Source organism: Malurus melanocephalus, unplaced genomic scaffold (genome assembly GCF_030028575.1).
Source record: "Malurus melanocephalus ecotype Western Australia unplaced genomic scaffold, MMel_1.1 scaffold_114, whole genome shotgun sequence".
Lineage (NCBI taxonomy): Eukaryota > Metazoa > Chordata > Aves > Passeriformes > Maluridae > Malurus > Malurus melanocephalus.
In genome coordinates this window covers 1,667,334-1,692,679 of record NW_026623346.1, presented here as the reverse complement: position 1 = coordinate 1,692,679, position 25,346 = coordinate 1,667,334, and the positions used below count along the sequence as shown (strand labels likewise).

General features: G+C 39.4%; 2 protein-coding genes across 6 annotated transcripts in view; both read right to left on the bottom strand.

Moving 5' to 3' along the window:
- ZNF143 (zinc finger protein 143) overlaps positions 1-13,235 on the bottom strand; it is a 42,831-nt gene extending 29,596 nt beyond the window's left edge. Inside the window, exons 1-3 of one of the 5 annotated variants that reach the window (XM_057369724.1) lie at positions 13,150-13,235; positions 1,001-1,131; positions 126-218 (exon numbers count right to left, since the gene is read on the bottom strand). In XM_057369724.1, coding sequence (XP_057225707.1) covers positions 126-218; positions 1,001-1,124 — 217 coding nt within the window. In that variant the 5' untranslated portion in view covers positions 1,125-1,131; positions 13,150-13,235. Of the gene's footprint in view, positions 1-125; positions 219-1,000; positions 1,132-9,474; positions 10,129-11,107; positions 11,251-13,149 lie in introns of those variants that run through there. The other 4 variants (XM_057369722.1, XM_057369726.1, XM_057369725.1 and 1 more) reach the window with 4 other exon arrangements.
- A 1,592-nt stretch (positions 13,236-14,827) lies between these two features.
- The window catches only part of IPO7 (importin 7), a 35,344-nt gene continuing 24,825 nt past the window's right edge, over positions 14,828-25,346 (bottom strand). Inside the window, exons 17-25 of the mRNA XM_057369719.1 lie at positions 24,844-24,910; positions 24,640-24,765; positions 24,244-24,341; positions 22,802-22,897; positions 21,898-22,118; positions 21,582-21,787; positions 20,231-20,437; positions 19,767-19,883; positions 14,828-17,659 (exon numbers count right to left, since the gene is read on the bottom strand). Coding sequence (XP_057225702.1) covers positions 17,562-17,659; positions 19,767-19,883; positions 20,231-20,437; positions 21,582-21,787; positions 21,898-22,118; positions 22,802-22,897; positions 24,244-24,341; positions 24,640-24,765; positions 24,844-24,910 — 1,236 coding nt within the window. The 3' untranslated portion in view covers positions 14,828-17,561. The remainder of the gene's footprint in view (positions 17,660-19,766; positions 19,884-20,230; positions 20,438-21,581; positions 21,788-21,897; positions 22,119-22,801; positions 22,898-24,243; positions 24,342-24,639; positions 24,766-24,843; positions 24,911-25,346) is intronic.

Genomic DNA, 25,346 nt, shown 5'->3' with positions numbered 1-25,346 from the left:
ATTTCCAACAGGAATTGGAACTTCAGAAGCATTGTACAGATTTTGCCAGACTTTGCAATCCAAAGAGAGGGTTAGAAAGAGGAATACCACTTCAATAGCCATCAGTGTGCAGTCCTTTTGCCTACCTTTAGAATTGTGCTGTATGTAAGCAGTGGAGCCATCAGCCAGGGTAACTGCTTGCAAACTTACACCTTCCATGTTTTCCAAGTTGTCACCATCTGGAAGGGAAAAAAGTTCACCTTCACTATAACTGGTGTGAAACCCTAGAAATCTCAACTTAAAGACCTCCAGAAGTTACTGCATCCCCTCAAAGCACATTGATTTGACAAATAATAATAGTAAGTAGCTCTTACTTGCTTTCTGGTTTTTGAACCTTATACACATACTAGGGTTGTATGTTCCAAGATTTTGCTCTGTAAATATGACAGCTAGAATATTATTATTATTTACCTTAACTAAAAAGAAAACACAATGTCACTGAATAAATAACTACACAGCTGAGGTTTTAGGAGAACTATGAATTAAATCATCAGAGCCAACAGTGAAATAATGACACACATACATGTACTGATAACTTTGTTTTGTACAACACCACTTCTCTAAATACACACAAAGCTATTTAGATAAAAATACAGATTTAGGAAAGAGTTTCTAATCATGTAAAATCAGAAAACATCAAGTTTAGGCCAATTTCAAGTCATTAATCTATTTTAAAACTCAATTTGTTTAATACACGCTTAGCTATAAACTGAATTCACAAAGCATAAACCAGTAAGACTATACTGAGAATAAAGTCAGATTCTTTTGTTTCACATATTTTTGACACATTTACACTTCTACTACCTTAATTATAATTTCCATTCAGAATTAAATTAGTGAACTTAATCAATCTAAGTTAATGGTTTTCTGTTGGACTTTTAATTCAAAACACACTACATGAACTTTGAGGTTTTATCCGAATTTCAAAGAGAAAATACAGAAAACTTAGTGATATTTTAACCTGAAGGTTCACCTTGCACAGCTACCGCTTCTGTTAGACACAGAGTCACGTGCTGGGCCTCCATTCCTCCTCCAGAAAATTCCGTCATTCCCTGAGAGTCTCGATTTATCTGAGCTAATAACATTGTCGACCTAGAAGGAAAGTATTCAAAAAGCAGAAAATTGAAATACAGAACCAGAACTAGTTAATCCCACTTTAATGCAATTTTTATACAGCTGCTATAAATATCTTATGTTACATTTTGCATTAAATAGATGCAAAGAATGATTGACTTATCTGGAAAATACTCCAAAGGAATAAAAGTTATCTGAAATAGTTAAGTATTACTCCGTCAATTAACTCAGATGTTAAGGACTTCAGGTAGCAGTTAGTAAATAAAAGTGCATCTACCACATTTAAATTTCATTTAAATACAAATTATTTAACCAATGTATAAAGAATAATGGTGGTAATGACAGTATAAATAATGACCTGTTTGCCCCCAGAATTGAAATAAAGATGACAATTCACCCATAGTCACCCATGACAACTTGACTTTATCTGTATAAAATAAAGATTTCTCCAGTGCCAGTAAGAAGTTTAAAAACAAAGACACACTGGGAGAGTCTATCTGAACAATTCAACTACTTCCCTAGATTCTCCAGAAAGGTTTCTCTTTAAACAAAAAACCAACCAACCAAAACAAAACAGTGTGTGCTTTAAAATAATGAAGTATCCCATGATAAAATCTGTCAATTAGACAAGAGGATGGTGATTAGGGAGTGACTGCTGTACCTCACAGAACCAGACACAGCCATCCCTTTGGATACTCGTATTTTTACCCAGGCGTGTTTTAATATGGGAGATCACATAACATATGGGAGATCATATCACAGCTTTTAATCTTAGTGTGGTTCTATGACCTGCTGCTTTATAATTCAAGGCTGAGAAGAATAATCTAGGAAGTTTTATTTATTTTTGAGTACCTTTACAAATACATTTAACTATTTTCACAATCCAGAAATTTGCTCTCAAATAAGCAATTCATTAACAGTCTCAAAGACCACTGAGAAAATTGTGCTTCTGTCAAAACTAAAGAATAAGGAGCACAAAATTAGACCATGTAGGTACTCCGAGTGCCTACTGTATTTAAAAAAAAAAATTGCCACACTTAATTTAGTAGTTGAAAATTATACCCAAGCAGTATTTTCCAAAATAAATTTCCAAATGTATAGCGAGCCAGACTATTTCCTAGAACTGCAGGCTAAATTTCTTATTTCCAATTAATGGAACAGATAGTTTAATAAAGGAAATGGAAAGAAAGGGTGCCTTTGGGAAGGTTTTAAGCCTCCTGCTTTCTTCATATTGAAAATCATACAAGAAATAAAAAAACCCACACATTACTAATGATCAGTGCATAATTCTGCAAGAAACATGCCTTCCAATATTAAAATCCTCCCTAATTTCTATTTGGAACATTAAAGACATTAAAATATTGGTTTGCAATGAGGAATTTGAACCTTGAAAAACTCTAGCATCAAAAAGAAGATAAATTAAGATGGAAACCAAAGTACAATTTGAAATGGTTTTTTTTTTTTTAACATCCAAGAGAAGATGAGTAATTCCTCCCAACATTCTTTTCAGGAAAATAAACTTTTACAGAAAATGAGGCCTCTAAAAGATATGTAATATACAAGAAAATGAAAAGCCATCCAGACTAAATTGCATTTACATAAATGTTTCTGAAGAAAATGAAATAGGAAAGTTTGTTTCGGATGCTATAATCTAGGGGCAAGGACTTGTATGCAGATACAAGAAATCCTGAGTTCAACCTCTTCCTCTGCCATGTCCATGATTATGACTTTGGACAAGTAACTTCTTTCCCAAACGCTCATTTATCATCCCCCATCTCAAAACAGGCAGAAAACTTTTACTTAGGAGGCACTTTGCTCACAAACCGAAAATCAACGTGCTGCAGCTACAGAATCAGCCTAAGCAGGCACTGAAACGAAGCAGCCCAGCATTCGTGTACTACACAGCAAGTAAGTTCAGAAAACTGTTGCAGTAAAAAAAAAAAAGCCAAACAAACAAAGGAGCAGCAAAAGGAGTTTTATCCAGATTAGTCTGCAAGGGCTGTTTTTCTGGAGCTGCCAGCTTGAAGCAAATTAATTTAACTAATTGTGGTATTTTTATGCCAGTGGTACACAGACTGGTTGTCCTCTGAACTGTTAACACAAGTCTGTATTGTCAGTATTTTCCATGCACTCAGTTTTCAGGACACCTCATGGAAGCAGGCTGCAAAACAGCTAGACCATTTCACACAGCAGGAAAGAGTGGCTTCACAACCAGTGGTTTTGACTAGAACTAAAGTGAAACAATTCCAGCAGATTGTGCACCTCAAACGCCTTTCAGCTCGGGTCTACTCGATGAGTATTCCCTCTCTTAGACAAAGTATCTTTTAAGAATTCCCAGTACCTTTAACATCTGCCTTCCTCCAGAACTCAGGGCTCTTCTCTCACCTTCAGGCAGCTGTGAATGAACCAGTCAATGCAGACAGCTGCAGAGTTCTGACAGAATCTGAGCAGAACTAATTGCTGAAGGGCTAAATAACAACTTTGGAAGAAAAAGAAATCTAACACCAGATAACTTCAAGGGCTGAACGAGCAATAGTATTTGTTTAAATTGTTTCATAGTGTTTGTTACTGTAGCTGGCTGACTAGTTGCTACCACACACAGAAAAAAAGAGTCGAAGGGAACCGCTGCACACAGAAGAAAGTCTATGACTTTCCTCTATTCCAGATGACCTGGACAATCATACAACCTCACATGAGAGGGCAGCAATGCTGTTGGTGTTTCTCCCAATTCTAGCTCCTTTCCAATGGTCACTTCCAATATATCCTTTTCTCAATTCTCCATCCTTCCACTAAGTTCCTTAGCCCCATCTCCACCCCTTCTCCTTGAAGTACCAGTTTTCTTCTTCAGTCCCATCATGGTACCAAATTTCCAGGACATGCCTCTTCACTATCGTAACTCCATCCTTCTTGTCAGAATAATCTACTTATTAATATTAATATTGATACTTCCATGTCCACACCAACTCCTGCAACTAGTCCCCAAGTCTTCTCTTGCTACTGGTTTCTTCTATGTCCCACTCACACCCCTGTCTATGCCCTTCTTGCCTCTCTGTGTCAACACTTCATGTTCAGACTCACCTTGGAAGTACATCCCCCACAAGAGACTGGAGCACTGGGATCCTCCCAAACACCAGCCCCCAGCTTTCACTCACTGTTCAGGGACAGGGACGCGGCAGCTTTGCTCTGTCACTCTGCTGTGCAGGGACGAGAACCCTCAGACAAAAGTGGATATGCTACTCCCTTCCAGGCTCTCCTCTTTCTCCCCAGTGGAGAACACTACGAACCACACAGGGCTATGAGTTCTGGGGAAGAGGAAAGATGTATACTTGGCCTGTGCTGGTAAAGGGTCAGTCAGAGATATTGATGCTACTGCACTACTTTTTAAGAGTGGTCAAATACAAGGAACAAATTGCCAAGACAGGGTATGGACTCTCCATCCTTGTACAGGTTCAAAGCTACTTCACACAGCCCTGGGCAGCCTGGTCTCATGAGACCTGCCTTAATCAGGGCTGAACTAGGTAACTTCTGAAAGTCCTCCCAAGTTCAACTGCTGACAATCACTTCAATAATGCATACATCCACAACAGCATCACCTTGCTGTTGGTTTATCATTCACCCTGCAAATCTASGCTCCATTTTTCAATTTGCCTTGTTTTTTCCAAACCAGTTTGTTTCCATCAAACTCAAATCTCTTCCCTTGCCTCCACTTTAGTGACTCTCTTCCRATTTCTCCTCAGCTTCCATCAAATTTATCTCCATCCTTTTTCCAATCTCAATCCCACCAGCTTCTTTCCCTAGTCCACCTCACTGCTTTTATTCCTCTGCATTTGCATCACTAAGCTTTCTTCTTTAAATCTCCTGTCTGCTAGGRGTTCTCTCACTAAAAATCTTTGAAAGATTTCCTTTACCCACTTCAAATATTGCAACTGATTAGTTAAAAGCAGTTGAAAGCATTCATTTTTAGGGAACAACAGGAACCCTGGGGTGGGGCCTGCACAGCAGCTCAGCAAGATTGACACGTGGATTCTGCTTAATCACAAGAGTTGTCTTAAAGAAAAGACAAGCACAGGCTCAGTCACAAAGTACTCCCTGAAGTGAAAACGACACTTGACTTTGTGAACTCTTGCAAATCTTCACAGATCATAGCAAGCTGCAACTGTCAATTATCAAAAGCACATCAATGACGACATTTGGGAAGACTTTTACAAGGACAGTAACAGTATCTTGCATTCCTGAAATGATTAGTCATCACAACATGTCTATGGTATCCATGCAGGGAAAATATTACCATTCTTTAGGATGGTTAAAACTCTTCTCAGGAAAAATCAGCCCGAGACAAAAAAAAAAATTAGACTGAAAATCTCTGAATGGAAAAGTGTCTGACAACAGGCAGCCACCCCCACTGTAACACTGATACTTTTAACAGGCATCCAGCGGAGCACAAATGTGCAAACTTTTATTTAAAAAAAAAACAACAAATCACCACATCCTGCAAATATCTGAGAAGGAAAACTAAACTCAGGCCCACATTAAACCTTCAACACTTGAAAACCAAAGGCATGTGGCAGGGGGGAGAGGGTGGTTAAAAATGTAAGAATTTTCACAAAGACTTCATCAAGTTGTGTACCTAGAGAGCACCTCCTGTATTTTTCCCTTCAATAACACTCACACAAATAGAATTTCTGGGTACTATCACTTGTTTTGGAGAAAAGCTGCAACAACAAAAAAAAGTTTTCATGTAAACTCAATCTAGCAACTGGAAACAGGAATCTCTGCTAAAAAACTAGGAATCAAGCAACTAGGAATCAAGAAACAGCAGGTGGAATTCAGGCAGCTGGAAAGCAAGGGAGGAGCTGGCAGAGGCATGGCTGTGCTGGAGCAAAAAGGTGTTTGGGACACTTGGGAACTCCAGCAGGTTAGAGGACAGCATGAGGAGAGCCCAGTGGAGCTGGAAAATAGCAGGAATTTGTCATTTAAAGAATGACTGTACCAATATTGCTGGACAAAGGAAAAAATCCGGCAGTGACRGTAGCACAAACTCCTTGGAGAGATAAAGATGATGCTCAGAGGATGATTAAGGGGAAATGGAATCAAGTTTGTAATAGCAGCCATGGAAGAAAACTTAATATTATAAAATATAAACTTAAAATGTGCAGAAAAAAACTGGGAAAGAATGACAGGAAAAAAGCTACTCCAGACACTCATCAACCTAGTGATTGTTCACACCCCTCATGCAGACAGCATTGAGAAGTTTGAAATAATATGCATTTATTTCATTTGAAAAGAAACATCACTTTTATTTTTAATACATGTCTAAATAATGTACAAATCCATTTTAATTTTGTAAAACATAAAAATAGCAAAAAAGCAATCAAGAAGGGTAAGATGGCAAACAAAACAAAGCTTCACATAGTGAAATTTTCATTAAGGAATTCTAGAAAACTGTATTTCCATGTTTGACAAAGACAGATCCCAAAATGAATCCAAATATGTTCATACAGTAACATAATTAAATACTGGCTACCTTTGGATCCTTAACAACTGATATGATTGCAAATAATTTCACAAAACTAGTCTGAGTAACAAATGTGTGAAAAATCAAAATTAATACTGACACTTAACAATCTAGTTAAATACACTTCAACTGATAATTAATATGCATTACAGCCTTCTTCTCAGTGCAAAAAAAGTCTGTCAGACTGGAAAACTGACTATTCCACACAAAGTTTTTTCAGACAACCCAAGAGAACTTCTAAACTTTTTCCCCCCACTAATTACAGAAAGTCATTTGTCATCTGTAAGCTGAGAAATAGACCTAGGAGAACTAAGACTCTTTTTACAATCTTACTTCTGCTCCCATACATAGATGCATGCTAATCTTTTCCAGTATAACAGCAGCAATCCGTAGCAGGGTCAGAAATTAAATCTAGATCCTGTGGGTACTTTGATCAACACTTCAGTGGTCTATGCTGTGGTCAGTCAGACTGACTTTCAGTGAGTAAGTGTAATTGTAACAACTACTTAATTTTGGACACTTCTAAATTGCTATATGCCTTGTCACATTTCTTTTAGTGTATTTTCTCCAGCTCTTGTAAAGGCATAACATAATTAAACAGCAATTTCCACCMCATTAATCACCCACACTACAAAATGGAAACAAGGTTGAAATACAGTACAGAGACCTCTCGTACAGAATCTAGTAGCAACAGTTGGATTTAGATAATTTAATAGCAAATCTCACAATCACTTTCTAATTTCTTACATGGTAAAGAAGTGTTGTGCATTATAAACCACAGTCTTTAAGTCTGGTTGAGGAGAAAAATCTGACCAAGACTGAGAGCACTATCAAGAGCATAAGCACAACATAGACATTTTGAAGCTGAGGTCTGCAGTCAAACTCAAGGCTCCTTTTTATTCTTTCTACAGTATTTCAACATTTCTATTCCACAAGAGATACCTCCTAGTAATAATGCAGCTCAAGACTAATTCACTGCCACAGTTTGGTACCTCTTCATAAACAAAAAATAAATGCAAGACCAAATTTATCACTGTGTTAACCACACATCAGTCTGACTTTGGTGTATGGAGTGACAACCACACTTAGCCTGACAAAATTACTTCATGTCCCAGCATTCTTTTCCCCCCAAATGTCATTATCAGTTTCTATTGTGAATCCCATCTACAAACTGTGAAGTTACTGTCAGATCTCAATGCTTACATTTTACAGATAAATAAAAAAAAAAACTGGATTAACCAATGCAAATAAAGAATATTTACAAATCCTTACTCTAACTAATATTATGAGATTATGTATATGTATGTATTTTCACACTGTGGGAATGCTAAAGTTGCTATTATTTTCAAATGTATGGCATTTAAACAGGCAGATGAGAAAGCCACCTACCAACAAGTCCCACACATGTAGAGAAGACTCAGGCTGATCCCAAATATGACTGCTACCTTCACACCTTATTTGAATGTATTAGAGAAGAAATTACTGGCTAATGAAAGGAGACCAGCGTAGTTCCATCAGCACGAGAGCTGTCAGCAGTGATGACAGAAGCTAATTAAACTCATGTTGCAGCTCTGGGACAAGCACCTCACAGCAAATACCCAGTTCCATGAGCACAAGTGCCCTGGGTGTACTGTTCCAGCAGCATAGCTCTGTTCCAGAGTTTTGAAACAGATTTGGGAGTCTTTCAACAGACCAATTCCAAAAATCTTGCATGGAAGCTGACAAGCAACTGAGGTCCATGCAGCAGCGTTTACAGAAGTACAGACACCTGGATTCCAAAAATTTTATATTAATAAAGTATAAAAAAGCATATTAATGCAGCTGGTCAATGAGCAACACTCTAATGACACTAATGACAGAGTTAGTAGGAATAGTAGCACACAGCAGCAGAGGTTTGGCTTGTAGAAGGGCCATCCATATAATCTGTACCAAACACCAAATTCAAGTATGACTGAAACATCCATGTGTCATTAGGAACGCTTTTCTGTATATGGAATGGCTTACAGACCTGCTGCGAATGCAACAGTGGAATGCCCCCCAAAACAAGTCAAGTTTGTCCTAACTCAGGTGGTAGTCCTTGCTCAAAGATAAGATACATTCCTCCTCTCCTGGCCAAACTTGTGTTATCGATGCTTAGGCATACCTTCCTTTCTAAAATCCTTCAAACCCATTCCTTTATTGCAGACTGACTGGTAATAAACTACCTGTGCTTTAATAGTAAAAAAAAACTTAGGATAAATAATCAAAGTGCACACTCAGAAAAAAAAAGCTGAACCTGTGGCAGGTCAGTTAATTTTCTGAAAAAACTTAGAACATAATTAGCAAAGATGAAAAAATGCCAACCTTAAGTAATTTTACTGCACGTTAGTGAGATAAAGCAATTAATTCCAAATGGATTTTCACCCTGGATTTATGAAGGGAGAAACAGATTTAAAGCACCTAACAGATGAATCTGTGTTTTTAAAACTACTGTTTTTTTGTTTGGTTTGTTTTTATCACCAAGTGTATAAATAGCTAAAATAGGTATCAAGAAGGCATCCAGGTTATGCATCTGACAACTGAATCTGAGGTACTCCTAGAAATGAGCAGTGATTCCTATTTACACTAAAAATACATATTTAGATACAGTTAACTTCCAAAACACTTCATGGGCTACTTCTCCCTAAAATCGTAAGATCTCCAGTTATATTGGTATTTTAAATATAACTGGGAACAGCTGGTGATTAGATGAATACTTAAGGACTAAAAATTAAAACAAACTGAGACCTACTATTTCCATTGTTTAACTTTCATGCTAAACAGACTTCTAATTTTTTAACTGTCAAGCAACCACAAGTCTTACTTACATCACCAAAATAAATGAATCCTGGGCATGCCCTTTCAATTCCTGCAAATCCACTGAGACGGCCAACAAAAAGARGAATTTTGAGTGCGTTCTTTTGTGTGGCTATGAGTTAATTAGCAATCTGATAACTACATTACAGATGTATCAGCATTAGCCATGACATTAACGGCAGCGCTTTAGCACAGGCTTGTATTTCAGGAACTGGAGGGGAAGCCTGCTGGATTGCCAAAGCCTGATTACAAATATAAACTGAAACACAGTACATCTAAATACATCCTACAGAACTCTGTGCTGTACCATATTAGCCATGTATGAATATAGTTAAAATATGAGCAAACCAGCTTTCTTGCAAACATGGACCCATCTTCCAATTCTAGAAAAATATGTCACCAGAAATTAAGAGCATTAAGCAGGTAATACAATTTTCTGCTCAAGTCAATATAGAGGAAAACGTTCTGCAGAGAGGAAAATACAGACTGAGGGAAGAGTTATGTAGTTTTAAGCATAACTCAGATGTCAGCCTTGAAAATTGCAAAACCTGATGCAACTGCAAATTCTCGTCAAAACCAAAAACTTCATTTATTTAACAAGTGTTATCTTGCTGGAGCAAAGTACAATCCTACTACACACAAAAATGTCATGTAATCCAGAAAACTGGCAGACTAAGTCAGTGATAGCATTTACTAATTTAGTCAAATTTGGTTTTGAGTAACTAATCAATGATCCCTAGTGTACAGAGGGATCAAAGCAAAATCGCATTCCCTTAAGTAAATACAACTAAGGGCAGAACAGGTTACACTTAGGTACAGGCAAAATCCCATAAACACCCGTGTCAAGATGGGTCACAAGGCTTCCTTCCCCTCCTCCCTAGAAATGGTATCCCTGGAGACACACTCTCACATTTGTCATTCTATGCTTAGAAGAAGACCTGTGTACACCTCTAATTAGAGCAACTTGCACTTCAGAGCTAAACTCTTAGATTCAAGAGGATACATCAGTTTGGATAACAATCTACCTCAGGGATCCATGAGCTAAGCAGAAACCTTCCTCCCATCTTTTGGCATCTTTTGTGACAAAAGCCACAGGAAGGGACTAGCCAATTCACGCTCTTTTAACCAGGTACACTGATTTCTTTGCACAAGAGATGAAAAACCAAGCTGCCCCCAATTAACGCTGAGCAGAAAGCATTGCTGGTTAGAGATGTGCAGGGGATGTAGCAGCGACACAGGAAAACAAAATCAGTGACAAGGCTGGCCTAGGATGCTGTGCTATGTACTTACAAGCCAGAGGCTGCAGGAGTTATAAAAGACATCATAGGAAGCAGAAGGGATGACCAAGGAAGCAGSTACAAGTCAAAACGCAGACAGGAAGAGTAAATAGAAGAGCACCAAGAGGAGTCCCACCTTCCTCATGAATATTTGCATTCCGGCCATTGTAAGGCCTGACAATGGAAGAATTGCCCTGATTATCGAGGTGTAGGGAACCTCATCCAAATTCAGCCAAGCCCTTTGGAAAGCAATTTGCCTCACAGGTACCAGCTAAAGACTCCTCATAATCCAACAGTGCTTCTCAAAGACTATGCTGAGCTGAGCACGTGTTAGTGTTAACTCAAAACGCTTAAGGTGAAGACTCACATGCAACAGCAAGGAAAGACCAGAATCCCGCAGTCCAAGTGAAGCCATCCTGACCAAACTAAAGCTCATCCCACCATCTAATCTGTTGATTAGATGAATACTTCAGGGCTAAAAATCTCATCCCAGCCCCTGTGCCCATCCCACAGAGCGGCAGTGAGGAGCCGCAGCAGCAGCCAGCACTTTGGCCTGCCCACTGTTTTAACTCCTGACAATTCCCTTCTTCTGGGCAGTACAGAACAGTAAAATGTCCACTGAGCTGAAGCAACACACTACTAGAGACATTCTAAAGAAAAAATACCTAATTTACAGCCTAATTTTGGCACCTTTACCAGGCACTGTTCATCACCTGACTATATATCGCCGTGGCTCTCCTATGAGAAAAGCAGCAAAAGCTACACAAGAATGAAGACAGAGTGAAGTCAGTGTAACTGTTAAAGAACTTCTACACTTGTTTAAGTATTTGCTTAATTTGAGCCTTAAATATAAAGCAAAATGACTTTTCCTCAGATAGGGTAATAGAAATGAATTATTACAACGAGAACAGTTTAGGTAAGTGATTAAATAAATTACACTTCTCAAAACTCTTTCAAAAAGTTTATTTTTACGTCTCGTTTACGCTGTAATCCATTACCAAAGCAATCATCTATTATATGACTACTTACTCCTGAGGTTCCTGTTCTGCAGTGATACAGACAAATTGCTTTTGACACAAACACACCTCGAAAACAATGCATTAATGGAGAAATACAAAGAAGCCATGAGAAAACGGCTACATCGTACTCTGCCGTTCTAAAGCTGCACGGCAAACGAAAAAAGCTAACAATATACTATGTCTATGTTAAAAGGCTGCTAATTAAAGAGTCTAATTTAATATTTCAGGTACCATCACCTAAAAGCTGTAACAGAAGCATCTGGTATACAACGCAGAGACATTTGAAGCAGAATCCCGGTGACACAAGTAGAAATGTTTGCTTTGAAAGACTGTAAGGCTGCAGTTCCTGTGTCACTGGACCAGAAACAACATTCCTTACAAATAATGGTATCACTCTGCATATGATGGTAGATGCCATTCTCTGATAGTTCAAAATAAACCCTTAAAAAAACTGTAAACTTAAGTGGAGCTGCTCAACCACAGCCTTAACACAAAATTTAAACTTGTAGGCAAGTCACGTCCTTTTTTTCTGGAGGAAAAAGCACCACAAATAAGGCCTTATCAGAAAACAAAATAAAAATATTTGCGTTATTGTGCACCATTGTGGGCCATTCTAGAGGAGCAGCGTCTCATTATCCAGTTCTATTATAAGCTCTAGAGGAAAAWTGATGGAGGGACCGACAAGAGCAATTGTAAAAAAGAAAAAAAAAGATAAAAAAGTATTTTAGCATTTTGTCGAGGTGAACGAGACGCAGCAAAAAGCTGGCTTTCAGAAGGCAAAAAGGTGCCAGGACATTCTCCCGTGAGAGCGTGGCCACGGCCGCGCAGAAACGCCGCCACTCGGGGCAGGAACAGCGGATTTTCCTCCCGGTGCCTGTGCGGGTCCGGCCGCGCGCCGGGCCCAGACAGCCGTGGCCGCCCCTGCTTTAATGCCGCCCTACAGCCGATAGAATGGAAATACCGCGTTTGAAAAAATAATAGTAATTTTAAAAAAAATTCAAATCGGGAAGAAAACCCCCTAAACAACGGGGAAAATATACAAATAAATGAGCCCCCCCGATTTAGGCAAGGCGGGCGCGGGGCCCGGAGCGCCCCGGCCCGTGCCCCCCTCGCCCCCCGCCCGTGACGCAGCGCCGAGCGGGCCCAGGGAGGCGGCCCGGGGGACCCCCGCGGGCCCGGCGGGCGGGGAGGGGCCGGGCGGGCCCCGTGGAGCGGAGCGGCTTTATCGCCGCGGCTTTGCGCCTCGGGTCGGTGCCGCCCGCGCCCTGCTGCCCCTGCCTGCCTCCCCGAGCACCGCCGGCGGGCGCGGCGGGCGCGGCGCCGCGGCCCCGTCCGGAGATGGCGGAGGGAGCATAAGGCACACTGGGTAAAAGCACATTTATATACGAACCTCGCCGAGAAATTTTCCAACAATTCCTCCGTCCGACCACCATGCACCAGGACAGGAAACGGCTGCTCGGCACCGCCCGCCCGCGTGGCACCGCCCCGCGCCCTGCGGGCGGGGCCGACAGCGCCGACTCCGCCGCTCCAATTGGTCGCGCCGCGCGCGCCGCCGCCGCCGCTGCCTGCCATTGGCCGCCTCCGGGCCGTGCGGCGGTGTCCATTGGCCGCGCGCCCGCGGCCCCGCCCCGCGGCTTCACGGCGTCGCGGCTGTGCCGGGCGCGGGGGCGCCGCCATTTTGTGCCGCGGGCAGCGAGGCGCCCTCGCGCCAGCGGAGAGCGGCGCCATTTCCTGCCCTCCCTCGGCGGGCCCCGCGCAGGACCGGCAGCGCCTGAAGCGGTGGCSACGGGGAGGGGACGGGCAGCGGCCGCCGGCTCCCCCGGGAGCGGATCTGGCTCGGTCGAGGCCATCCGGGCCCCTTTGGGCATTGCGCGAGTCCCTGCGGGGCCGCATGGCCTGGATGGATGCAGCGAGCCATCTGTCCTTCCCTTCCCGCCTCCTGCCGCATTATCTCCGGGCCCGGCTCTGGGGGATGAGGACACTGTGCTTAAAGCTATGCTTGGGAGTGTTTATCCGTCCATGATTTTTAGGTACGGAAACGTGCGCTAAATAGTCCAATAGCTCCCCGTCTAAGGCAAGCAAAGGGTTACGATTAATTCTGTGGGTGATTGTTTAAGAAAACTGTTGCAAAGTTGATGCGAATCATCACCACTGTTGGGACAGTAAGCCCAGCTCTGGTGGATCTACTCCATCTTCCTGAACATGAGAGATATAAAAACATTGACGTTTTGCTCCAGAATAATAGTTCGAAAGTCTTGCAGTCCGAAATCCTGGCAGTTGCTCAAGCCAAAAAAAGCTTATTCCCAAAGAGGCCTAAGAGCAAGCAGTTTTTCTTTCTTAGTTAACTGTTTCCTGATTGTAATTTTTTAAACCAAATGCCAACTGCAGCCATCAGTTTGGTTTGAGATACAGCAACAGTGAAATACCCGAGAAAAAATCCTATTTCTGATGCCCCTATATTAATAGATTATTAACATCTCTGTGAAATGCAATAGTTCCCATGTTCAAGTGCTTTGTTTCCAGCATCGACCTTTTGCTAGAAGAAGCAGAAATAAACAAACCAGTGACACACCATTTAAGATAAAGCCACATTTTGATTAAATAGTAACTAATATTCAACAGCAAAGCTTTTCAATGTTGCTCATTCTGGATGTGTAAAGGTTCCACAGAGAAAATAATGAACCCACAGACTTTACCAGGTATATCCATTACTAGAGGATTAAAATCATATGCATGGTTACTGACAGGTAGTCAGCAATTACTCCACTGCAGACTTCATAAATCTCGCAGTAGTAGTCCTAGGCTGTAAGATTTGAAGAGAGCTTTGCTGCACTACACTGACACCTATTAATTCTTTTAAGGTAGTGAGCTGGGGAAAAAAAAGATTAAATTTACCCAGTATGTCAGCATTTTTACACACACTTGAAGAGAATTCTGGTCGTGCCTAACATTTGTTTGGAGAAGTATTTTGGAGAGGGAAATACAAACCTTAGACCTGTGCAACTCAAGCAGGACTCTACTGTAAGGATACAGCTACATTCAAAACACCACACTGAAATAAGTGAAGATAAGGATTTGCTTTAGATGTTTATTAATCCAAGGAGATCTTCCATAATAGAAAAAACAGAGGCTTTAAATTTCCCAGCTCTTCCTTTAGAGTTGCATTATCCTTGAAAATGGAATAGATAAGTGCAAGTTCTAGGAAGGAAGATCAGTTTTTAATTTGACATAAGTGTATCACTGAAATTCATATATTGCATCACAAAATGCACTATCACCACCAACAACAATGCAAAATTGTTTTGCAATTTATATAAATACATTTCTTGGAGCAAAGGAAAGTAAAGTTCTAGATCCATTCTTAAAAAAGATGCTCCTTGCTAACCAGTCTAGTGACACATTAAAGCACCCTTGAAGTAAGAATCTATTCCTCACATCAAGATAAATTTCTTCCCTTGACTTGTGACTTGAAAAATATAATTGTTCCAGAACTGACAATGGAACTAAAACTAGTGATTTACCCCTATTTTTTCATCATCTGCTTTATACATCAAGCTTTCTCACTGCTGCGGTCACATCTTCTATCATGGGGCCCAAGTGGCTCATCTMTCCTCAAAGGTTCTCACACATGTTTTTGGATGCATACAAAGGTAAGCAGATACCCAACAAGCAGATGTTCAGAAATTATTTTTGTCCAACTGGGTGTTCCCAAGGAATGCACAGGAGAAGGCATGCTGGAAGTACATGTGAGCTTTTTCTACAAAAATAAAACCTTGTCTCGAGATTCCCTGGGGGCTAGAGCACACCTGAGTTAGTCACAAAACCCCAAGTAAGCTCTGCTCTGTGTGCTTGGCCAGTCACCTAAAGATGCACAACTACCCTGGGTCTCACACCACCACCAGGATGGGTATTTCCATCCAAGGCTTCATGATTTAGGCTTTTTCACTTCAGATGCTTTGTTTATCAAGTGTCCCTTTGGTACTGGAGTAGGGCAGCATGGCACTGCAGCTCTGGCTCAGTGTCCCACCTTGGCAGGGAAGCATTTGCTGGAGCAAGGAAGCCTGGGGAGGAGGGGCTGGACAGCTCAGCAAGGAAACCCCAAACCACCACCAAATCCTGCTACTCTGCTGATGCAAAAAACCACACCACACAAACCAATTTTCTGAAGACTGCATTTTGAGTATCATAATATATATATATGTGCATTTCATTTTTACAGATAAAAACTCAGTTTATTTTTAACCTGTATTTAAATTTTGGAGGCTTACATTAAATTAAGGTAGCTTGTTTAATATCAATTGTTACAGCAGGTGACATTTTTATATAAAAACAGCCTAAAGAAAAAAAAAAAAAAACAAACCAACCCAAACATTTGATTTAAAAGACCTGACACCAGTGATCTCAAGGCAAGATCAAATGCCAATGGATTTTGCTTTTAGAAAACAAAAAGGGGGCATTTAAGCCAACCCATTCACAGCCTCTTCCTGCTGGCTTCTTCATACAGTGGTTTTGATAGTGGTCCCAGAGGGAACTGTATTTTGCCTCTAGCTAAAATACTAGTTACTATAGCAACTTTGAAGGAAGAAAATTGTGGCTTCAAAAGTGAAAGATTGGCAAAACTTCAAATACACTGTCTGGATCAGGCAGACAACAGCACACACTAATGCAGCAAGTGCAAAAAGAGGGGGAATGAAATGCAGGAGTAGTGCACCAGCACTACCATAAGCTGGAAAAAGAATCTTTTGCACAACTGGGGAAAAAGAGTTGCATTTATATACCATAGCCCAGGTCAGCCAATGACATTGCTGTGTTTTTAATAGATTGCATATRTAGATGTTTCACCCATACACTTCAATTGACCTTAAGAACTTCACATCTTATTTACCTGCTTTAGAGAGGGTACCTTTTTGCCTTGTGCTTACAGTACACATTTGTTCCATTTTCTAGCTTGTACAGTGAGATCTTTAAAAAAAACAAAGGACACGGAGGGTGTTGCTATTTTTTCTTTAGCAGCAATGAAATATCACTAACCCCTTTTTACATATCCGAATTCAAGTCACAACCAGAGGTGACTGCACCACAAAGTCACCAGGTACAAAACTGCTAGTTCATTTTAAATTAATAACTTGAAATTATTTTCCCCAATACATCCCTTATTTTTTATTTTTATAAACAGCAAACATTTTGCTATTTTTGTACATAGGCTAGCAGGCTTGTTTCAATATGAAAGTGCTAATTCATTTACAGATTTATCAGTTATGTAGTGCTACATTAAGTGTTCAATATTCTACATATGAACAACCTTGATAAATGGAAATGATGAAGATTAAGTAAGGCTATCTGATTACCTTATCTTATTTACATTAAAAGAATAGACACCCAGTAGTAGGGATAAAAGGGAAAGAAACTGGGCCAATACTCATACTGCCACAGGTGTAAAAATTAAGTCTGCCTTCTAGCTCGTACTGTAAATGAGACATTTTAAATAGTCCTGCAGCCCATGTCAATTTTTTTTCCTCAGAAAAAGAAAAGCTGCCTTCATGACATCCCCTCTTGATTTCCGATCTCCAAAGTGTGTCATTTGAAGCTTTAAATTCAGATTCTTCCTATCTTCAAAAAAACCTCTGGTTTGCTTTCCAGTATTAGGTTGTATAATCAGATCCCACTTTGGGGGCTTTTGTCCAATCTATTTATAAATTAGTTTAGAGTGAGTTGTAGATAACATGAACCAGTTCTGGAACCACTATTGGGAGGAACACAAGCTCTTCACTACAATCACACAGTAGCAGGAAAAGTGATAATTCAATTCATTCCTGGGGCAGGGCCTCCAAAATTAAATGAAGTTGGCACAACTGGAGCATTGAATTTGTATCCTCCATGCTTTTCAATCATTTTGGATTCTAAAACAAAACAAGAAAAGAGAAGGAAGATATTTTAGTGTGTGTGTACTGGGGAAGACAGGCCAAGATCCTGTGACTGACCACTTTTGAGTCTCTCAGAAGACAGAGGTTTAACCTGGCTTACCCAGCAAAGGAATCAGGCCCTGAAAACCAGATGGACTGATTATTTACTTTTAACTTCTTAGTATTTTTATACCCATGCTTAAATGAATTTGTACTTTAAAAAGACCACACTAACTTTTGGACATGGCTGTAATTTAGAAACAGGACCTGAATAGATGCTGTACTTATAAACTGGGTTGCAGGCACACAATTCTTTCTGGTTAACATCATCAGACTTTCAGTCAAATCAGTAACAGAGCACATGAAAAAAAAAAAAAAAAAAAAAAAAAAAAAAAAAAAAAAAAAAAAAAAAAAAAAAAAAAAAAAAAAAAAAGCAGTACACACAGATAAGCAAGCTAAATTTTCAGCATTCCTATCTCGATTCAACAGTGAAAGCAAAAACACCCACTAATGCACCAGGAAAAGACTTTTTACACATGCTGCTACCCAAGCAAATAATTTGGACTTCAGGTTACTAGATCACAAAACATAATTCCAAGAGAAAACTACCAAGTTCATAATTTTTCAACCAAACCTCTAGATCTTTAGACATCTGAGGTCCACATATACATCGCTGTAACTACCAGTGATACTTGTCTGGTTTTACCATCTTTCAAACACTACTGTAGGACARGTTTTACTCTAAGACAGGTTTTTACAAGCTCTAATACATGGACAACTGAAAATCAGGCTGGTAATTTAGGTTGTACCTAGATAGTGCAGAAGGTGGTTTGTATCATTCCCAGGCCAAGATAACAATGCATTAATGCCTTATGTAGGTCTTAGAGCTTTCTCCTAAATCAAAACAATTGCAATCTCTCTGGGAATACAGGACAGCCATATTATCTAGCAAATATGCATTTTGGCTCTGTTTCTTTGGAAATAGGCCAAAAAGATGCTCCCATGGCTAATGGAGCTTGGGGGCAGAATCCCTCACAGCTCCACAGAAGACAAATCTCTTAGCATATGGAAATTCTCCTAAGCTACATTAATGAAAGAGAACTGTATTTCAAATCTTTCTAACAGGATGCCCCCATGTGTGGTAGATGGCCTCCATGTAGTATCAGTGTGCTCTGATAGTAGGCAAGAATTTGCCATAAGGAGCTGGTTGCTTAAGTTAAACTTGACAACTTCTTTGAAAAAACAGTATAACACAGACACACACACACACACACACACACACACACACACACACACACAGAGCATTAAAACTGGACCATTCTGGACCCTTACAAGCTTTGTGAGGTAATTTAGGCTGTTCTCCCATAAAAAGCAGTTATTAATTAAATGTGTACTCTTACTACCAATCTTTTTATTGAAAGATTTCTGAATTTCTGTTTTGAAACATCTGTAGCAATTGCTCAGTAAGACAGAGGATATGAGGCTAGACTGATCCCTCAACATTCAGTCTTGACTTAAGAGTGGGATATATACTGGCTTACACTCAAAAGTGAAAACAAAAAAAAAAGAAAAATTGGAATATAGATTTTAAAATCTGTAGAACAAAGAAGAAACAATGTTCTGAAATATTTAATGGGTTTAATGATGTGGGTTTACAAATGGAATATACTTTCATAATTTAGTATTCTACCCTTGTCTGTCCTTGTGTATCCCAGTTGGACTACGCCACATCTCAGGAAATAATTTATCAGCCTCTTGATATGTTTGTTAACATACCTGGAGTTCATCTACCTTCAGGTAATCAAATCAATTGTTTTCAAATCTAAGCAATTAGGAAAAAATAGGACAAATTTTACTTCTTTGGCCACTTCCCCAAGTGTTTTTACTCTTCCTCCCACCTGTGGTATTGCCACACAGTTTGTGCATTGAGACTTTGTGACCTGACAAGAGATTTCAAGCACCTCTGGAGTGCAAAACAACTCTACTTTGAGGGAGACATTATTAGGCTTGACTTATAGGCCTTTTCTGTATTATGCTTCTTGAGCACATCCAGGGCATTCAAAGTGCAAAAGAAGCCATTATTGGTATAAAGGGGTGCAAATACCATGTGCTGCCCGCCGCTGATCCGCCAGAGTCGCTATGTCCTGCAGCTGTTTCCTTTGTTCTTCGTTAAGGCCCTGTGTCAAAGCCTGGTACCACACAGGGTTACGATTCTGAATTGCTGCAGGAGAAAGAGAACATAAGCAAAAGGGAAGTGTTGATAAAGTGTTCTGTAAGTCAAAGCTTACTCACRCATTGCCTTTTTAATCAGAATAGTATTCTGTTATCGTTACATAATGCAAGAAATTTAAAACACTTAATACAGCTTCTGAGCTCTTCCCCACCACAGTAAATTTATTCAAGCATCTCCCCCTGCTCTGGAAGTTTAATGATGCTTTCCTTGTTCCAAAAAAAGAAATGGTTCGAGCACTTATTGGAAAGCCTGTTTGAAAGCTTTCAAAGGACTCTAGTTTACAACAGGACACTAAAGTCAAAATGTTGGCCAGGGAAGGAAGTACAGTTACTTACTCTGAAAAATTGTTTTAAATATCTGATATTCATCAATAGGGTTGTCTTCATCATCAATAATTGTGGAATAGCCTTCCAAAGCAGTCTCTTCAGCATCGTCTTCTTCCCAGTCTTCATCATCTCCATCTTCACCTGCCTGTTTTGCTAGAATTTCTAGATATTCTTGACCATCTTCATCAATGTCATCTTCATCACTCCCCAGCTCCTCTGAGTCAATTATAACATACAAAAGAATTTATCTTGAGAACAACAAGAATGACTATTTAGAGATGTGACTAATTATGTACAACAGGCAGTGGAAGCAATAACAATACAGTACAGGCTGAAAAGGGGGGAGTTCATTTAGCTCCTCTCCCAGTGCCAGAGGCTTCTTCCCAGACACTCTTCCCTCACACCAAGTGGGAAAGGAAAACTTTGTCACAGATATGCATACACAGAGAGTTTGGACAGCACTTGATAAAACTTTTAAACAAAGCAATGTTCATGCTCCAAGGCAAGCCTGAAAAAAATTTCATGAAAATACTTTTAAAGGCACATTCAAAAGGACTGTTGAAAAGGCAGCCTAAAATACAAAATGTGATAGTATGACTGACATATAGTGACAATAGTTTGAGAAGTCCAGAATTCAACAGCAGAGATCAGGAAATAACTGGGCTTTGAGTAGATAGATGAAAACAAATTCCTGTAAGTGTGGAAAAAAGTTCCAAAAAAGCACCCAAAGAGACTGGCCTGATGATGGAAAAGGAATAGGGAATGAGAAGTAAAATCTGAAGCAGAGTGTAGGGAAAGATGGAAGAATAAAGTACAGGTAAGTTGTAGGCAATTTTGAACTTCATATAAAGAAGATGGAAAACAATGTGAATGTTTCGGAAAGGCCTGTATGGTTAAGTCTATAAAGGCAGAAGAAGTTGAGATTACGTTTTAGGGAAATATTCACAAGAATTGTCATTTTTAATACACAGCTAAAACATCAGCAACATGGGACAGTGTATAATATATAGTGGAAATCGTACAGTGAAATAGAACAATTCCTGGAAACTCCTTCTGAGTGACCCCTCACTCAAATGGGAAACATGCCCCAGCAAAAACTGCTTTCAGCAATGATTGCATCCACACACAACAGCCAGCCTAGGGAGACTAGGAGGAGACTCAGCCCTGGAAGTCAGATTTAAAGTGGGACTGGAAAGCAAGTCAGATATACTTAAAAGTTGTCAAAAGATGTCCATTGTTCTATTGTAGCACTTCATTTTTAGAATTAGGGTACTGAGAAAAATTCCACAAAGCAATTCATTATCTCAATCAAAAAAAAAAAAAAAGATAAAAAATAACATCAAAGTTTCAGTCTCCATACCTGTTTCCTCATCTTCTTCAGCTTCATCATCATCATCGCTATCATTTTCATGCTCTGCATGACAGGCATAAGCTCTTTTCAATCCATTAAATAAAAGGATAAAAGCTGGCAGGATCTGCCCAGCAACTTGATTTAAAACCTGGGGTATTTGCTCCAGATCAATAAGAGCACACAGGCCAAGCACACACATCTTTCTATCATGAAGTCTACAAAACAGAAGAGTAAAAAAGTTGCAAGTTTCACCATGATTTACAAGCAGGTCATACACAGGTGCATCAGAATCATCTCCAGAAGTAGAAACAGTAAGAATGCTTACCCCAGGAAACAGTCCACATCATTAAGCCACTGTGTTATGAAGTGATTAGTGACAGGCTCCACATTATTGGGGAAGCGAAGATTTTCCAAGGTATTTAATAGTAAATGAGGATTGTAATACAAAGCAGCTATGGCAACCTGGAGGCACATGGTTCGCAGTTCACTGGTTTTCACTTCTCTGGTCAGTCTCTCCAAGGCAGCTTCCACAAACAAGGGTATGCACTGGACAGTGAGAACATGACACAGTGATCAAAAATAAAATTTGTCCTACTGCACTTCAACGGTCTGGCACATAAACACAGATGGCATAAAATGGAGTAATTTCTAACTGGCAACAGAAGTCAGATAGAAACATGAAATGAAAATGTGAAAATATTTAATCACATGGATTTTGTGACATCCTGTGAACAAATGTGGCTCTATAATCTTGTGTATTAAAACATGGAAAATAGAGGAAATGCATACACTAGAAAGTCCAGAAAAATCTACTTATTGATCTCTCAATTTCAACTTCCGTTTGTGCATAATGAAGTCCCTGGTCCCTCTATTACATGGATTTCGATTCTAGAAACTTCATTTCCATTGTTCCTCATTTCAATGAGCTTGAGAGATTGAACAATTTTCATTAAAAATTCACTAGAATTAACTTAGATTGCAATTAATTGACTTCTTAGAACCAAGATGCTCCAGAGGTGGCACTCTTCCAGATTCATGAAAACACCAGAGTTTTGCAGTGTTCTAAATTCTGGAGCCAAAGTGTGCAGGAGCTCTCTGTGCACTGCTGTCAGCTGAGTAGCCCCACACAAACTGCTCGTAACAAAACTTGTGTAAATACATAATCAATTAATACTACAGAATCAAATATTTTTAAAATATTAGTTTTAGCAAGCAAAGTTGTTACCAACCTGGTCAATGCCACGCCCTTTACACTGAAGAATAATTACTTCTAACAGCTTTGCTGCATGACATTCTGCATCTTCTCCTGCAACTCCTGTAAGGACCTGAAACACAGCCATTACCGTTGGTGTTATCCCCTCAAGGAATATTCCCTATATACTGCTTTACTTTGAAAAGGGGTATGAATGTACTCCTTCTAACAATGCCAGTATAAACAGCAATCAGTGAAGCAGCCAAATCTACAGCAAAGGCTCAGTATGACAACCAGAGACTGAAAATTGAACATTGCCAAAACTAACCTACATGTACAAATATTCAATAACTCTATGGAACAGAGCTTACCACAGTAACTGTAAAAGCATCAGCTGCCATTTTACTAAGGTTTATTTCCATACACAAAAGAAAACTTTTCTTATGTATTAATATATTGAAGTTTGCAGAAAAATGTGATTTACAAAAATGGGATATCCAGTGGGAGACCACACAATATCCAAAACTTGTGTTAAAAATTCACTGTGCTCAGTTAACACCACATTCCAAGAATTTACAAACTGCTTAATTGGCCTGTTTGCAACTTGTTTTTAAACAAAGGCTGGGAAGCGTTATTCATTAGTATTTATAGAATACCGGAGTAGTTATTCAATGCAATATTTAAACATCTTTAAAAGAATTAATCAGGAAATACCACAGGTGGCACAGCTGACAGTTCACCAAAGCTCTTAAACAGACACCACATATGATATCCAGCAGTGGAAAACTGAAATCTCCACAGATTACTATTAGAGATGATAAAACATTAACATCATCTTATAAAGAAGTATTCTGTTCCTCACAGAGGAAAGCTGTATATTCTGCATTTTGACTGGACAAAGAAAGCCTGGTTGGCAGCTACCTGCAATACACAGTTGAATACAGAAACCCTGCCCAAAAGTGCCTGGACCGAGTCAGAACAATTGCATTCTGCTCCCACCTTTCACCACTGACTTAACACGAACATGGGAAAGCAACTTCCTATTCCCGTCCCCTTTACCTTCCACCCCTACCCCACTTGTTCAGCTAACATGTCAGACCTTCAGCACACATACAGCAAGCGTATCCTGGCTATGGTGAGGCTACAAATCCTAGATGAAAGCATCCACCTACCGTTTGCAATCTGTCTTGCATGCCCATATGCACAAAGTTTATTGCACCAAACCTAGGTTGTTTAATCTGCTTTTGTTGCGTACAATTTATTTTTCCCTTATGCCAAAGGCGTATCTCTGAAATTTTGAGGCAACTTCTTTAAATTTCTCTGCAGTAACTTAGTAATTTGGGGACTCTCAGAGGATGTTAAATAGCAAAATGCTCTAAAGAGCAGATGTCAAAAGCTGCTGCGGAAAAAAGTACCCAGTTTAACATGGTTATTACTTCAGGGATAGCAGGTTTTGTTACCACATGGGAATCTACTCACCTTCTTGCACATACTGTAAATCATTTCAAGATATTTTGTGTCTGACAGAAGTGTATCTGTGTCGACAGTAACATAATTATGCAAGAGAGGCATCATATCTGTATTAAAAGAAGGATGAYCACAGTTAGATATTGTCCGTGTGCTATTAAAATCAGGTTGAAATTTGTGTATTAATAATTACAGTTCTTGCTTAATGTTTGCCAAGATAAGTGTGTGCAAGTCATAGGTGCCTTAGCAAAACACATCTGGTAGCAGCAATGGCAACATAAAATACTTCAAGTAAGTGTAACCTTACTTAAGTGCTTTCGTAACATTTCAGTCATAATGCAATTTATTGTGTGGCTGAAATTGTGTCCATGAAAGCATGTGGCTTCCTGCTTTATTTATATTACTTACCAGTAAAATAATCAAAACCATCCTGCTGGAAGACTTCAAACACAAGAGGAAGAAGCTGCCACATTTGTGCGGAAACCTGTTGGCAGGTCAGACTGTGAGCCAAGGAAAAGATCTCTTCGTAGAACTCTAAAATGAACAGAATCTAGATAAATATAATGCCAATCCCATACATTTCAAAAAGTAAGCCAACAGAAGTATAGATACCTAATACATGCTGCTGCAAAACTGTTCCAATCACTTGCAAACAGATCCCTTCCAGCTGCTGGGTAATCTAAAAAAAATAAAAGAGGAGATATATGACTATTTTCAATATGTGGGAGTTGAAATTAAACACATTTAAAAATTTGTCAAAGCAGTTTCTATTCATACAATGTATTTTAAGATAACAATTTAAAATTTCTCAGATTTTAGAGCACTAAATGTGTAAGAGCAGCACTCTTAGCTAAGGATTTGCCTAACACCTTTCAATACAAGGTGTTTTTTGAGTATTGGAAGCATCTCTTACAGGGTATCATTTAAAAAGAAAAGCCTGACAGTAACCCTATGTGACAGTTCAGTCCTATTAAACACTGTAAGTAAAGATATGTATTAAAGGAGTAAGCAATGGAAATCACAGGAATTATTTCCTGTTTCAGGAAAGAAATTTAAAAACAAAAGGAATTATTTCCTGTTTCAGGAAAGAAATTTAAAAACAAAACAAAACAAAA